This window comes from Pieris napi, chromosome 20 (assembly GCF_905475465.1).
Source record: "Pieris napi chromosome 20, ilPieNapi1.2, whole genome shotgun sequence".
Lineage (NCBI taxonomy): Eukaryota > Metazoa > Arthropoda > Insecta > Lepidoptera > Pieridae > Pieris > Pieris napi.
In genome coordinates, this window is record NC_062253.1 from 3726186 (window position 1) to 3741240 (window position 15055).

Consider the following 15055-nt stretch of genomic DNA (forward strand, 5'->3'; position numbering starts at 1 on the left):
TATAACAGGCTATTAAAGAAAATGTATAAATTATTACATCCAGGTCTAAAATCAGTGACTTTATCATGATTCAAGCGACTACAATGCATTTTTAGACGTGATCTGCAATCACTCTCAAATTTTACTTAAATTCACAGTCGAGTTAATTTATACACTGAGTGCCATGACAGCGGAGGCTGTATCGAGATTCGAGACAATAAATCCGGTTCTGCAGCGCTTGCAATTAAACTAGTGTCGCGGCGGGTTCGCGACCGTGCGAAAGTGAAGCGAGAGGGAGGGAAGGGGGCTTTGGAGGGCGGGAGGGGGCCAAGATAGTGGGTTGCCACCTGCCGTCTTTACCCGTGAATTAAGCTGTTTAGAACTACGACGGAAAATAGTCTTCAAATTTACCATATTACAACCGATTTATTTACATTTAAGTTCGCTTAAAAGCAGTAGCATTAATTATTTGATATAATCGTGTTAAAATTAGTAAGATATTTTTTGAATCATTAAACTTTGAGTAATTTACTAATCCTAGTTTTACGGCGTTATCGAAGAAATGTTTCGAAATGCGGACTTTATATAAACTATAAGTATTATCAAGTTACGATAATAATCAGCCGCATTTCGCAAATCTCCGAGTTTATCAAACTCTCAAGGATAAAGGCACCGTTTGCGCGGCAAGCAACACTGCCTATGCGCAAACGCAACTCCTTACTCAGTCCGCGCGTAGCCGTCGGCACAGAGGCACGTGCCACGCGATGACTTAGTGTACCCATGGTCTACCCCGAAGCGTCCCGCTGGGGCGCGCCCGACACTCTCGCGCCGCTCTACGACGATGTTTACAGAGGTCAGCTAACGCATCCTTTGTTTTATGACTCATACCTTAGTGTACCTTTCCAATTTTGCAAGCTTTTATTACCCGTGTTCGAAACTATAATTCGCGATTTAATCCACAATAAACCGTTATTTATTCTAATTGGATCCTGATTCAAGCATTTCGTTGATTCATCAATAACTCTCGTGACATAAAAGGTTTTTGCGGTACAGTGAGGCGTGAATCAGCTGACTCCCAAGCTTTCACGCCGTAAACAAAATGCTAATTAAAGCTGCGATGCAGAAAAGTTCTTTGAATAAAGCTTTCGCATAATTTGCAACATTATTAGATTATTTCGCGTGCAAAGTTCCTAATTAGAGGTTTCATTCATTTTAGTTTGAAATGTGGCAGAAAAGGAACGCTTATAAAGGTACATATTTATTATTTTTGTCTATTAACATATTTTTACTTATGTTTTTCCGTAACAAGGCTGTCGCACCATTAACTATTTTTAGCAAATAAAAACAATTTCGGAGTGATTTTTTTAGTTAATATACAGGTTTTCATTGGCTCTTATTATTTAACACTGATATCATTGAAAGATATCTATATATTTTAGACTTTTCAAGTAACTATCATATTTAATTATATTATTAGATATTTGTGATTAATGAAGTGAATTTAAAAAATAGGTATTAGGTTTATTTAAACCATAACTTATAATTATCATCTATATTCTATGTCTATTCATTGCTAGACAGTTCTTGTTTAAAAAAAGAGCATCCTCCCTCAAAGGCCAGCAACACACCCACTTAAATGGCCATGGGCTGCGATGATGCCCTATTTGGGCGCTCGGTAGGCTTGTTTGCCCCCTTATCATATAAAAAAGGAGGCATTTAAGAGCAAAGAAGGATTTATATACCATTTTGTGCCCTCATATTAAAGACATAAGTTTTACTAATTAATTACATAAAGTTTTGCATATTGATTATAAGTTAACGTAAGTCTGTTCGTAAGCTTGGTCACGCACACAGATGCATTAATTGCGAAAATTTTCTGCCTTGACGGTCCATTTTACTAACGTAATTTTGTACGTAAGCCTGGTCACACACCCGGGTGCATTAATTGCCTAAAGTTTTCTGCCTCGACACTGTGTTTTACTAACGTTATTCTGTTCGTAAGCCTGGTCACGCACACACATGCATTAATTGCGAAAATTTTCTGCCTTGACGGTTCATTTTACTAACGTAATTTTGTACGTAAGCCTGGTCACACACCCGGGTGCATTAATTGCCTAAAGTTTTCTGCCTCGACAGTACGTTTTACTACCGTTATTCTGGACTTAATCCTGGTCACGCACACAGATGCATTAATTGCGAAAATTTTCTGCCTTGACGGTCCATTTTACTAACGTAATTTTGTACGTAGGTCTGGTCACGCACCCAGATGCATTAATTGCGAAAATTTTCTGCCTTGACGGTCCATTTTACTAACGTTATTCTGTACGTAATCCTGGTCACACACACGGGTGCATTAAATACGTAAAGTTTTCTGCCTTGGAGTACGATCTACTAATATAATTCGGTACAGAGGCCTCGTCACGTACCCGGGATGTAAATAAGAATTTCAAAAGATTCGAGATTAGAGAAACTTTCCGATTGTTTACATTGTACTCTAACTTGCCACAAAACTTTTCCCAATTTCTTTTGTTAGAATGATAATATATTCGGGAGCTTCGAACTTTCTTGTTCAATTCTCCTTTGAGGTTGTAAATAATTATCGACTTTTTCGATGAAAGCTAATTGGATTTTGTATATCTTCTTTACGTAGAACTGAAGTTGAAATTGGACTAATTGCACTGAACTTACCAACATGCAGTTTTAAAAGTGCATTGTCGTTAAGGTACAAAGCAAAGTCATTAAATAAATAAACATAGACGGAGAAACACTTACAATTACACAATTATTAACACTTTTCGTTTTTGAGTACTTTGTTGGTGACCATATTCTTCTTTTGTACTTGTAATTTAATTTCAATGTTTAATATTTTTTTGTTGTTTTAATATATAAGCTTACAATATAGAACTTTGTGAGTAATTTAACTAGTCTTTGGATAAAAAAAATCCTTTTTATTTCCTGTTTTACAATATTTGGTACTTGCTACGAGTATATTACAGTAACGAAAAAAAATGTTTTTTGTTAGTAGGTTAGCTTAGATTATGTTAGTAATATATATATTATTTATTTATGAATTAACAGGAACCCCGGTTGGGTAAAGGCCTCATCCAAAGATGCCCATTTTTGTCGGTCTTGTGCTATGGAGTACCAGTTTATGCCAGCGGAACTTTTCAGATCATCTTCCCTGCGGTCTAAGGGTCTCCCCTTCCGCCTCTTGCCTGGTGGTCCTTTCCATTGGGTAACTCGTGTAGTCCATCTTCTGCTAGACATTTCTAATAGTCTGTCGTATGATGACAGGCTTTGAATATAGTTTACGCTAACTTAAGGTTAAATATAATATAATAAATATAAGTTATTCTAAAGACGTAAGAAACTTTAACTGTCAATTTACATATATACCAAATATATAACATAAAAATCGGTTGAGCCATTTGTGAGGTACGATTACAGATACCGTGACACGTGATTTCTATACATATCTAATATATAAAATTCTCGGGTCGCGGTGTTTGTGGTTAAACTCCTCCGAAACGGCTCCACCGATTCTCATGAAATTTTGTGTGTATATTCTGAGAATCATATCTGAGAGTCGGACAACATCTATTTTTCGTCCCCCTAAATTAGTTTAGTCGACAAGTTGAAAATGGAACAAAATAGAGAGACTGCTCTTAAAATTATGTGCTATAGCTCATTGGATCCGGAATGACGTCTAGAAAAATGTGCTAAAAGCGTGTATTAGCACATAAAAAATTGCAAAAGTTATAGACAATTAAAGATGAAAAAAAAATGGCGTTTAGTTTTACTAAATGTTATATTTATATATATATTTTAGACTAAATGTTAAGGGTAGTCCACCCCTAAATATTTTTTTTTATTTTTAGATATTTTTTTCTGTTTTTATGATACAGCATTAAAATTAAAAAATACATACAACCCCTAACTTTCACCCCTCTACAATCAACCCCTATTTTTTTATTATAAATGATATACATGGCAAAACGACGTTTGCCTGGTCAGCTAGTAGATTTATAAATATATCTCATAAAGAATATTAAAATACCTATTCAAAATAAAAATCGTACTTAAAAGTCATGTTTTTTTAATAGGTCACATACAAAGGGGCCTTAATTTATGCATTGTGATTTTACGTTTAAAATTTCCGCTCTTTCCCTCCGGTGCCATATTAAAATAATCTCAAAGTGAAAATGTGCTGGAAATTTTAGAACCTCTTTGTTATACTGCACTCATCGACCGGAATCTTTTATATTAAATGAGTAGCATTTTATGTCTATATATTTTTGTTGAAAGCGAGATTTTAAATTTTGTCCTTATAAAAAAAATTTCTTTTGATATTTTTGCGAACTTTTGTAGTCGGCTACTAAAATCCTGTCCTAACAGGGGACCCTGAATTGAAAAGAATACACAACAACGGTATAAAATTTACACACGAAACAAAAATCAAATATGAATTCGGAAATACCTAATCACATAATAAAAATTAAAAAAATTACTAACTACTAACAAATAATTCTATTATAAAGAAATAATAAAAAAGGAAATGTGCCATTTTCAGTCATCTTTAATGATGACATATGTAGATTAAACGAATATATATTATTCTTAAAAAAAATTTTATTAAAGAACCAGTGGAGCTATAACTTTTTTAGGTCTGAACCTAAAATTTCTGAATATTTATTTACTGATACCGATATTTTTGAAGCATATGACTTGTTAAAAAATCGTATATTGCCTTCTTAATAGGCAACTCCTCCTGTGCCTTACCTACTTCGGTTAGAGTCTAAGTCTCTAAGGTTTTCTCGCGATCCTTCGTTCGAGCGAGTGTTAAATGCGCACTTAGAAATGTCCATTGGTGTACGGCCGAGTTGCAAAAACATTAAAACGTAAGAACAAAAGTAGAAAAACCGTGGAAACGCAGACGTGATCGCGTGCACCAGCTTGCTTTTATAAATATTTAATATTTCAATGAAATTCCTTCATTGTTTCAAAAAATGAGGGAATTTCTTTAAATCTTTTTGCAATAGCCCGCAATTTTGTACCGTTTAAAAAAGTTATTTTCCTTTAGGATTTATGAAAACTGAAATAACTATTAGCTTTGTATTTATAGCAGAGTCAGCCCGTGACCATGCTTGCTGTACAGTGAAAAGGCTGTAAAGGAATTTTTACTTTTTTATATTACATTAATTATTATTTTTATTATTATAATTTTTGTACAGGGGTCTAGGCTCCGAATATGATTTTGTCCCATTCGGTGTCGAGACCCTTGGTACGTGGGGTCCTAGCGCCATAAGGCTTTTTAAGGAAACATAAAAAGGTTTGTCGACATCACAGGAGACCGAAGAGCTGGCAGCTACCTCGGACAAAGAATTAGTCTAGCTATTCAAAGGGGGAACGCTGCCAGTATCTTCGGCACCTTGCCTAAAGGGACTCCTTTTAAAAATATATTTTAGTTTAAGGTTAGTTATTGTTTTTATAATTGTGTTAGTATTAAATATTATGATATATTGTTTGTTAAGGTTTATTAAATTATTTTTAATAGAGGTGAGGTGACATAATTAATTAACTTAATTAATTAACACTGACTATAATTAAATTTTATAAGATAAAGTATTTCAAGGCCGGTAATGCACTTGCGATCTTTCTGTAATAAGATAGCACTTAACATCAGACGAGACTTCTGCCCCTTACTTAAAAATGCAAGATAAATACGGTAATCTAAGAGTTATTTACTTGAAATGAATGAAAATGATAATATTAGATAAATATTCAATTATAATATCCAATAAAATTTGCTCAACCACCAGCCTCATGAAATGGGCATTTGTGTATCTATTTCGTGATCTGTTTTTTATAATAGGCAAGATCAGTCTTTTGTGCCTGACACACGCCGCCGAAGTTTTTGGTCTAAGGCCGGTTCCCTCACGTTATATTTTTTTAGGTATGGGTGAGTGTTAAATGCATAAAGACGGCGGGAGACGCCAAGCTCACCAGACCTAAAGCAAAGAAAGTACCTTTTTAAAGACAAAGGTAGGAAGGGGAAAGTAAAGGGGAGATTTGACACTGCTGCCTAGCTTCACACTGCCTGATCGTGTCCCTGTAAAAAAAAAATTAAAAAAAAAATGTTTATTATGGAACATAAGATACATGTATCACTTATTCTACGTCATTAAATTAGAATTTGTAGGCATCCCTACTCATCGGCAAAGAAGACAGAGCGTGTAGGCCGAGAGAAAAAGCCGGCGTAAAAAACTCTCGGTACTCTTTTAAAATAGCAAATCATCAAACAACACTTATTTTAAAATAAGTATCGCAAATTATTTAGGCCCTTTTATCAACTAGATAATCGTTAACTTTATAGTAAGCCTTTTTACACAGCTTTTTTTAATACATTTCTGAAATATATTAAAAGGAGATAGAAAAGAGATAAAAAACAGCCTGATATTATGAACAGGCTTTATGTTATTATTAGGCTGTATTCCTATGAAATGCATACAGAATGGCCATTGGTGTATAGCAGGGAATCGAAGCGATTAATTAAATGAGTTTCCACATCGTTCAATTAATATTTGCGAAACTAATAATGTTCTAAGATTGCAATAACATTGATAATGTATGCGGGACTGCTTGGTAAACAGAATTGAGATAATGTTAGTGCGATACGAAATTATGTACTGTAAATATTTTAAATTATCCATTCATAAATTTGCCTTTGTTCAAAACATTTAAAATCGTTTAGGATAACCAATTGCCAACAAATGTTAATGAATTTTAAAATACTCTATATAACGACACTCAAGGGACTGAGCATAATTTGTCGTTACTCAGAGTGGTCGCTAAATGAAAAGAAGAAAAATCTGTATTAGAAAAAGAAAATTATTGAAAATTATTTTTAGACTAGTGTTTGTAATTACATAAAAACAATTCTTATTACAACGCTATTGCAATTAGGATCTGTTTCACAATGTAAAGATAAGTTCTACATAAGTTCTAAATTAGCTATTCATTACTTATTGGTAGGATAAACACTATTGTTGCGTTTCACGACTGTCAGATAGCGCTATTCGTCACATAAAGTCCATCATAAGTTATGAGTCCGATGAATGTCAAATAGCACAATTTATCTTCCAAATAATTTATGTGTTACATAGCTATTTGGTACTTTATACATACATTGTGAAACAGGCCCTTAGTCTGTTATTTTCGTGTGACGTCTTTTGCTGCACCTTAAAGTTTGTGACTACGAATATGATAACGTATAGATATCCATGACTCGTACTAACAACATTCTGTCTACACGTGTAAGCAATCCCAATTTGTAAACATAATAACGGATTTCTTAGAAAGTGCAGTACGTATGATGCCGACAATTTAGATTCTTACGGGTTATGACAATAAAGGGACAGAAGAACGTACGCAGTTTTAACTAATTTCGGCAACTTAAAAACTTAATTATGGTTATTGACAATACTAAATAGTGATGGGTGTTATGCTATGTAGATGTATCATTGTATGGAAGACAAGCTAAACCAACCGAAGCCGAGTGATTTCGACGCTTAAGCGAGTTCGTCGTTATATAGAGTGTATCTATACACTGTATCTGTTGAGTATTTTTGTCGTGTTTAATTTATATGGCGGTCATCAAAGATCATGTTTTGTATATTGAATCTGTTAATTACAAAAATTCGTGATTGCATAGGCAGGCTGAAGTATTTCCGAGCCAATTCGATTTAGGATCCTTTAAGAGCGTATCAATTCATAAAAGGTTCACGCGACCCTCTGGCATTGAGTTTCCAATGGTATCACTTAACATCAGGTGAGCCTCCAGTTTGTATGCTGCCTGTCTTGTAAAAAAAAAGCTAGTCTAAAAGCCGCAGTTACTTTTCGCGAAAACCCTGGATTCGATTTCCAGTAGACATAGACAAAAAATAATTATTAACAAAAAACACAAAATAACAATAATAAAAAAAATAAAAAAAAAGATAACATTTTTTTTCTTTTAAAGAAACAGGTACGTTTTTAGTGTGTAATGCGTGTGTTGTGGTTGTAATGCAGGGCTCAGCATTTTGCTGAGGAGCAAACTTCAGCGCTGGTCATTCTGCCAGCGACCACAGCAGCAAGTTTGCGCCTCAGTCACAAAAAAAGAAAAATAATGTAATAATAATAATAAATAGTAGAAAAAAATAATATGAGTAAAAGTTAGCAGTGTAACTAGTGTAAGTAATGTAGTCGAATATACTTCAATAGCAACAACATCAGAAAATTAAAATTTCTAGTCACAAACTGGTTAGTCTATCCACAGACTTAGGTTCACAGATAATATGAAATATAAAATAACAGTTATCTGTACAATAGGGAAACCTGTCAGATTTAACGTGAACGCGCAATTTATTACCAATATGTCTTTCAAGCGTTTACTGTTACTACATCTCCGTACTGCCATACAATATAGCCCAAGAGCGAGAATACACTTAAGTAAAGGGCAAAAATAATGTTTAAGAATTATCTACAAATCATAAAAAGTAAATTAGTATTATAGGTATATATAAAGGCCGGCAACGCGAAACTTCTAGCAATGTGAGTGTCCATAGGCGGTCGTACCACTTAATATCAGATGAGCCTCCTGCCCACTTGTTATGTATTTTAAAAAAGTCTCTTATATTAACTAAAGTACTCTTTAGTTTATTCCTATCAAATTGTGTTAACACTGTAATGGTAAGAAAAGTTCCAAAACTTATTGTAAAACTACTTATGTTAATAAAGCTATATTAACCGTACTAAAGTAGTTTTAGGTATTTTAACATATTATATATCAAAAAGAATTTAATGTATTCCTAAATAAACTTCATAATAATAAATCCATACACAAATTAATAATAACAATTATAGATGATCAATTTTTTAATTTCGATTTTCAAAGCTCGTTACATAATAATCATATTAAAAACATATCAGCAGCTCCTAGAGTATAAGTTGCGACTATTTTCCGGGTGTATGAGCAAGAACTGTTATTTTATAGATAATTGATAAATGCGATCTTCGGTTTAGAGCTCAATTAAATCAATTTAACTGTTTTAACTAAATGGAACATTTTTATTATATCCGTGATTAAAATTGCTATTACGGTCACGCTAACCTCTAAATTAACTGCCCTTAAGGTGTAGTGGCTAACTTGTCGACTGCAAAACATGAAGTCTTGGGTTCCAATGCCAAAAATCGTCGATTGTTTAACAAAAATGATACTAACTACTATTATTGCTTGGCACCGGCTTTCAAAACTTATTAATAGGCCTATATAGTGCCGTTTAAGTATTACTTAAGAATATTTACTACATATATTTATCTCCCCCTCCCCTCCCCCTTGTGGGAAAAAGTAAGCAAAGCTCTTTTAAAATGTTAGACAAGTGAATAACGCGCGGTAATTCTCCTACTCAGTTCTAAGTACTTAAACGTATTCTCTATTTAAAGAAATCCTTGAAAATATTATTTTCAAAGACAATGTTGGTTGCCATATGTGTTAAAAAGTAAGTACTGCGACGTCATCACCATGCAGATCCCCCGCCCCCCATTTCCAATTGCTACGGAAATAAAGACTTCGACTTAGGGTCCTCCAAGAAAAGAACGTACCAGTTCTTAAAAGGACGGCAACGCACTTGCGAGCCTTCTGTCAATATGAGTGTCCATGGGTGTCACTTTACAGTAGATGAGCCCCCTACCCGTTTGCCCCCTATTACATAGACTAAGCTGTCTTTTGAAGACTTTTACATTTGATTTTCAATTAAAGACAAAGATTTCGTATTGAGTATCACGGAAGGCAATATATAAATTAACCCATATCAAAACTTGTAATTACAAAAAGCAATACCAGGAAATAGGTAATTTGGTGAAAATTCCACAAAGCGAATGGAGGAATATGCTGCAAAAGATACCTCAAAGAAGGTTAATATATCGCAAAGTACACTTTAAACCTGGTATTGTTAACGTAACAAACTAAAGCCTTTTATTGTATTTTCCTTTCATACGTCCTACTCAGACTTAAAGCTTCTTCGATCCGCTTTTATGAACTTAAAAATAATCAATAGATCTAATGTGATTGATAAAAATTTTTAATATTTAAGTTAACATTGATATTTAAATTTACTTTATAGACTGCCACAGGGCCAAACTTTTATTTTTTTTATTTAGGTAACAGCTTGAAAAAATTACAAAACCAAATGTTGCAATTAACAAAGAATTACCATGAACGGCCTGTATCTGTGCGTACATGTATGTGTTTATTTTGTAAGGGTATAAAAACACAATAATTTTAACAGACATTTAAAATGTTTTTAATTTTGTATTTATCTACGTTTTATTATTATTGTTACTTTGCAAGAATATTGTTTAAATAAAATATGTTAGAACTTTAAAATTATGTTCGTACAGTCACGTTTTTGAACAGCGCCACATTTTGAAGTTTAGAGTCAGTCTTTATGAAATCATAACTACTGCACAGATTTTGAGTTGAGCTGACGGTTCTACAAATAGTGTAATGCGTGTATTTAATATAAATATAAAAATAAATCCATTCGGATGTCGTTTCTGATATTTTTATCAAATGTTTTAATCTGATACATATATTTTTAACGCCACATCTTAAACCTTCGATATTATCAAATTATTGTCTTCGATTTTCCAATGACAATATCTTAAAGTGGTCTAACCTGGTTTCGTATGTTGGCAACTCTTTTCTAGAGCTAAAGAAAAGTAGAAGTATATTATAATACCAATTAAATGTTGAGTTTTTGTACTGTTCCCAAGGTGGCGACATAGCGCTACGGAAATTGAGATTGCATACAAATTACTTAGAGATGCACGGCATATTACGGTTTATACAGTAATTATTAATAAACATCCAGTATTTATATTTCAAAGCTGGCACCGAGTACAGTAAAGGAAAGTTATAATCACATCTATTAGGATTTCCAGTTGGGATTGCTAATTGAGTTTGCTTTCCACTTTATGCATAATCATATTCAAGCGAGTCAAATGTAGAATGAATTAAATGCGTAAAATAGTACCCGATTAATAAAATATGTAAAAATAATAAACTACGATTTATGTTAGCTTTGTTTTTTTTTTAGCAAACGGATGTTAAGTGATAGCCTATGGACACTCTCAATGCTAGAGGGCTCGCGTTGCCGGGCTTTTAAGAATTGGTACCTAAGTCGAGTTGGTTCGGAAATTCTTCAGTGGTTAAGCTTAGTAGTCGACTTTCATATTGGGTCGCCCCCGCTTTTGCACCAATACACAAATGATACACTGATAGCAAAGAAAGTATCATTTCTAAGAACCAAAAATTTGACTTCGTGTATAAGGCAATACAGACCAATTAATCAATAATGATTTGTAGAAAATTCGACGCAATGCTATACTTGAGACCAAAGAGGGCTATCTAATTTACACACTACAAGTATATAAAAATCAATATTATCTGTGCTAATGCGCCTGTTCACGACTGCATATAACATTTATTATCTATGGTGGTATCACTTAAGGAGGTCATAGCACATGTATCGAGGCTAAAACTACATTATCTATCTCGAAACTAAGCAAATATATTAAATCTGTGGTCGTGATGCGCGCGATATTTATCGTGCATATTCCTATTCCGTACTCACGAATGTAAGCTTTGAGATTTCCGCACACACAGTATAAGTAATTGTCGAATGCGCAATTTGACAGTATTAAACTAACTATTACTTGGAATAATCTGTATACATAGTAGCGTTATGGAGTATAAACTTACAAATGATCATTAATTTATCAAGAAACCCATGGTTAAAATATTGATTTTGAATTGTTAGTGACATGACACAAAGCGGTCACAGATTAGTCGAATCGGCTTTAACTTAGCATGGTTGTAAGTAATATGTCTGTCTAATTTTAATACTGTCTTGGCGTTTAATAAACATTGATTTTTACATGTTTAAAGGAATGGTACGTCATAGGGTGCGACGCCATCTTGTCTTGAGAAGCTTTTTGGCGGGTTCTTGAATCAATAATAACAATTTGTAGAGTCATATAATAAAAATAATAGCCTTTATTGTTCTAAAATTCTTATCCTAGTACATACAAATTTGAAGTACTATAAACACCAATAATTATTCGGCAAACCGGTATTAATCGGCGATTTCTATTTTACAGCTTGTCCTTGGACATGGCCTCCTCTAAGAGCTTCACTCCACTCTTCTCAGTGTCTAGCTTTATAGAACATAGGGCCAGCTGCTCTCATTACTTTCGTCCATTTATCTTTGTCTTATAGTCACTAATAAATAATTTGAAATCGTTTTTAAAATCTTGCTGAGTAGCCTATTTCAGTGGGCACAGAATACAAAGTGTCCCCAGAAAATTTACATAAATAGAATATTTATGCTCGGTTTCTTTTGACACACTGGTCGTACCTAACATTTAAATTGAATTAGCAAGATCTATGTCCGTAAGTAGCTATTACGAAAGGAATGACAAATAAATAGAGGCAATGAATTTCAATGAATGTATAGTATCTATTTTATAGAATTTTCGAGTAGGTCCTATCAATCTAACGCATTTTAAGTCAAAATTTCTTTACCGTTATTTGAACTAAGTATAGTGACGAATGATGCGCTGCAGTTATTCATACCATGTCTGCGCCGAGCTTTACAGATTTCGTATAAAATCCTCAATAAATAACATTTCGGTAGTAAATAAATCTGTGTAAATAGATACGATGCCGATGTTTGAGCATGTGATTGGAGTTGCAGTTTGTTATTGCACTGTAAAATTCAATGCAAAGATTTTAAACGAAAAATCCTCATGTTATTGCTGTTACTGCCTCCAGCCTTCACAGTGTACTCGTGTATAGAATAATAAAAAGGAGATTCGATGTATCTGAATGTTAATTATACTTTGCAAAGGGACAATAAAAGGCCGACAACACACTCGCGAGCCCTCTGCCATAGAGAGTGTCCATGGGCGGTGTTATCACTTAGCCTCTAGACCGTTTGCTGTTCTATAAAAAAAACCTCAGATTTCTGTACATGTTGCTTGATCATTTATTTTTACTCGTAGGGAAAGCGTGATAAATATTCTATAATATTTTGAGCCTGCCCATGGATACTCACATTTACAGAAGGCTCGCAAATGCGCTGCCGGCTTTTTATAAATGTGTACGCTCTTTTCTTGAAAGACCCGAAGTCGAGTTGGTTCGGAAATACGTTAGTGGGCAGCTGGTTTCACATGGTGGTAGTGAAAGGCGGAAAAAAATGCATCAAAAAACCGCCCAGTTGAGGAACGACGGACGTCGTGGTGTTACGGCTTGAATTCTGTATTCTGCTTCAACATCCGTTGATGAAATTTAGCTTCTAGCGCCACTGGTTTTTTCCCCATAGCTATTACGTTTATAATGAAGACGTAATGTATGACAAAAGTTTTAAATTTATATGTATGAAGTCTCCATGGCTAAAGGGACTTGTGACGACAGAATAATACATTTATTTTATCTTATTTCATGAACAGCATTTTGTTTCTAATCCCCTTCGATTAGTGGGTCTTAGACATGATTATCTTCACCGTCCAAGCCAACTTTGGGCAAGGACAAAAACAAACGAAAACTATATTTAAACTATGATTATGGGACCTACAATACATATACGCTTATTAATTATTTATAATTAAAGATGTATTGATAAAACGTAATTAAAATAACCTACACTGTCGTTCAAGGGTTTAAAAAATTTGTCTTTACTTTTGTTCCAATAAACAATGAATTCAATTTATTTTACATAACTCACAAGATCTCGGAATTAATCTCTGCACGAGAGCTCTAGCAAGTTTTTTCATTTGCATCGGCTGCGGAGCGATCCATCAATGATCTTGTTAACCTACTCAACAATATAAAGAGAATATTGGAGAGAAAATTATCATGCTCTGCATATTTTCCGGTTAAAGTAAGGAAATAAATCTTTGTTTTTGTTTTATTAATCCGTTGTAGCTTATAATTTACGATAACCCTAATATTTAAAAAAGGAACATTTGTTGTAAAAAAAACATTGGAAAATTTATGAAAAAATCTAATACAAACTGTTCATAAGTTTCGTAACTGTTAAACATTGAATGTTCATTTCATCGATACGGTAAACTCTTCCTTCAAATTAAAGAATGTATTTAAATAAAGGTTTTGAACCGACATGATATAAATATCATGATAATGGCATATTTTGGATTTGGTTGTCAAATATATATTCAGAAATTTATTTTGTGGAAACTATATCGAGCTACTTAAAACAAATCAAATCGTTGTTATATTTTGCTTAATAAAGTAGTAAACTTAATATTTATTTTCTATTATATTACTTTCATAAAATCATAAATTCAGTTCAGCTAAACTATAACACGACATTCATTGATTATTAGGCAGTACGAGGTTCGCCGGGTCAACTAGTTCCTATAAAAACTTTTTTACTTATTTAACTGATATACAAGGTTTACAACTGCGGCCACTCCTGTAGATTTGACCTATGTTTTAATTACCATATTTCTATAGAAGTATTCTGCTAAAGTTTTCACAAAAAAATTAAATTCAGAAGGGCTTGTCGAATTGTCAATCTCCAACTACTATATTAGTATTACTGATCGGCTTGATTCTCTCTTTCTACGCAGAGACATTGCGTCTTTATGCATTTCTACAAACTCTACCACGGAGAGTGTTCTAAGGAGTTGTTTGGGTTGATCCCTCCTGCCTCGTTTCACCACCGTACGAGCAGTACTAATTCAAAGTTTTATCTGCATCACCTTGGTGGAAGTCTTCCACGGTCCATTTCTCAAGACGCTTTCTTTTGCGGACAAGCGAACTGGAGACACTCCTAGAGTGGATCTTCCCTGGGTGGAACGATCTCCAATTGTTTAAACAAAGAGAATACTCCTCCCTCAAAGGCCGGAAATGCACCCACTAATATGGGTGTCCACATGATGATGACTGTCCTTTTTTGGTACTCCGTAGGCTCGTTGGCCCCCTATACTATAAAAAACAGTAATGGAACCGCAT

General features: G+C 33.8%; 1 protein-coding gene across 2 annotated transcripts in view; it reads left to right on the top strand.

Annotated features, from left to right (window-relative positions):
• Nucleotides 1-679: 679 nt before the first annotated feature.
• Nucleotides 680-15055, top strand: part of LOC125059974 (protein limb expression 1 homolog) — a 30104-nt gene continuing 15728 nt past the window's right edge. The window contains exons 1-2 of one of the 2 annotated variants that reach the window (XM_047664704.1): nt 681-832; nt 1196-1229. In XM_047664704.1, the coding sequence (XP_047520660.1) occupies nt 821-832; nt 1196-1229 (46 nt within the window). In that variant the 5' untranslated portion in view covers nt 681-820. Of the gene's footprint in view, nt 833-1195; nt 1230-15055 lie in introns of both variants that reach the window. The other variant, XM_047664702.1, reaches the window with a different exon arrangement.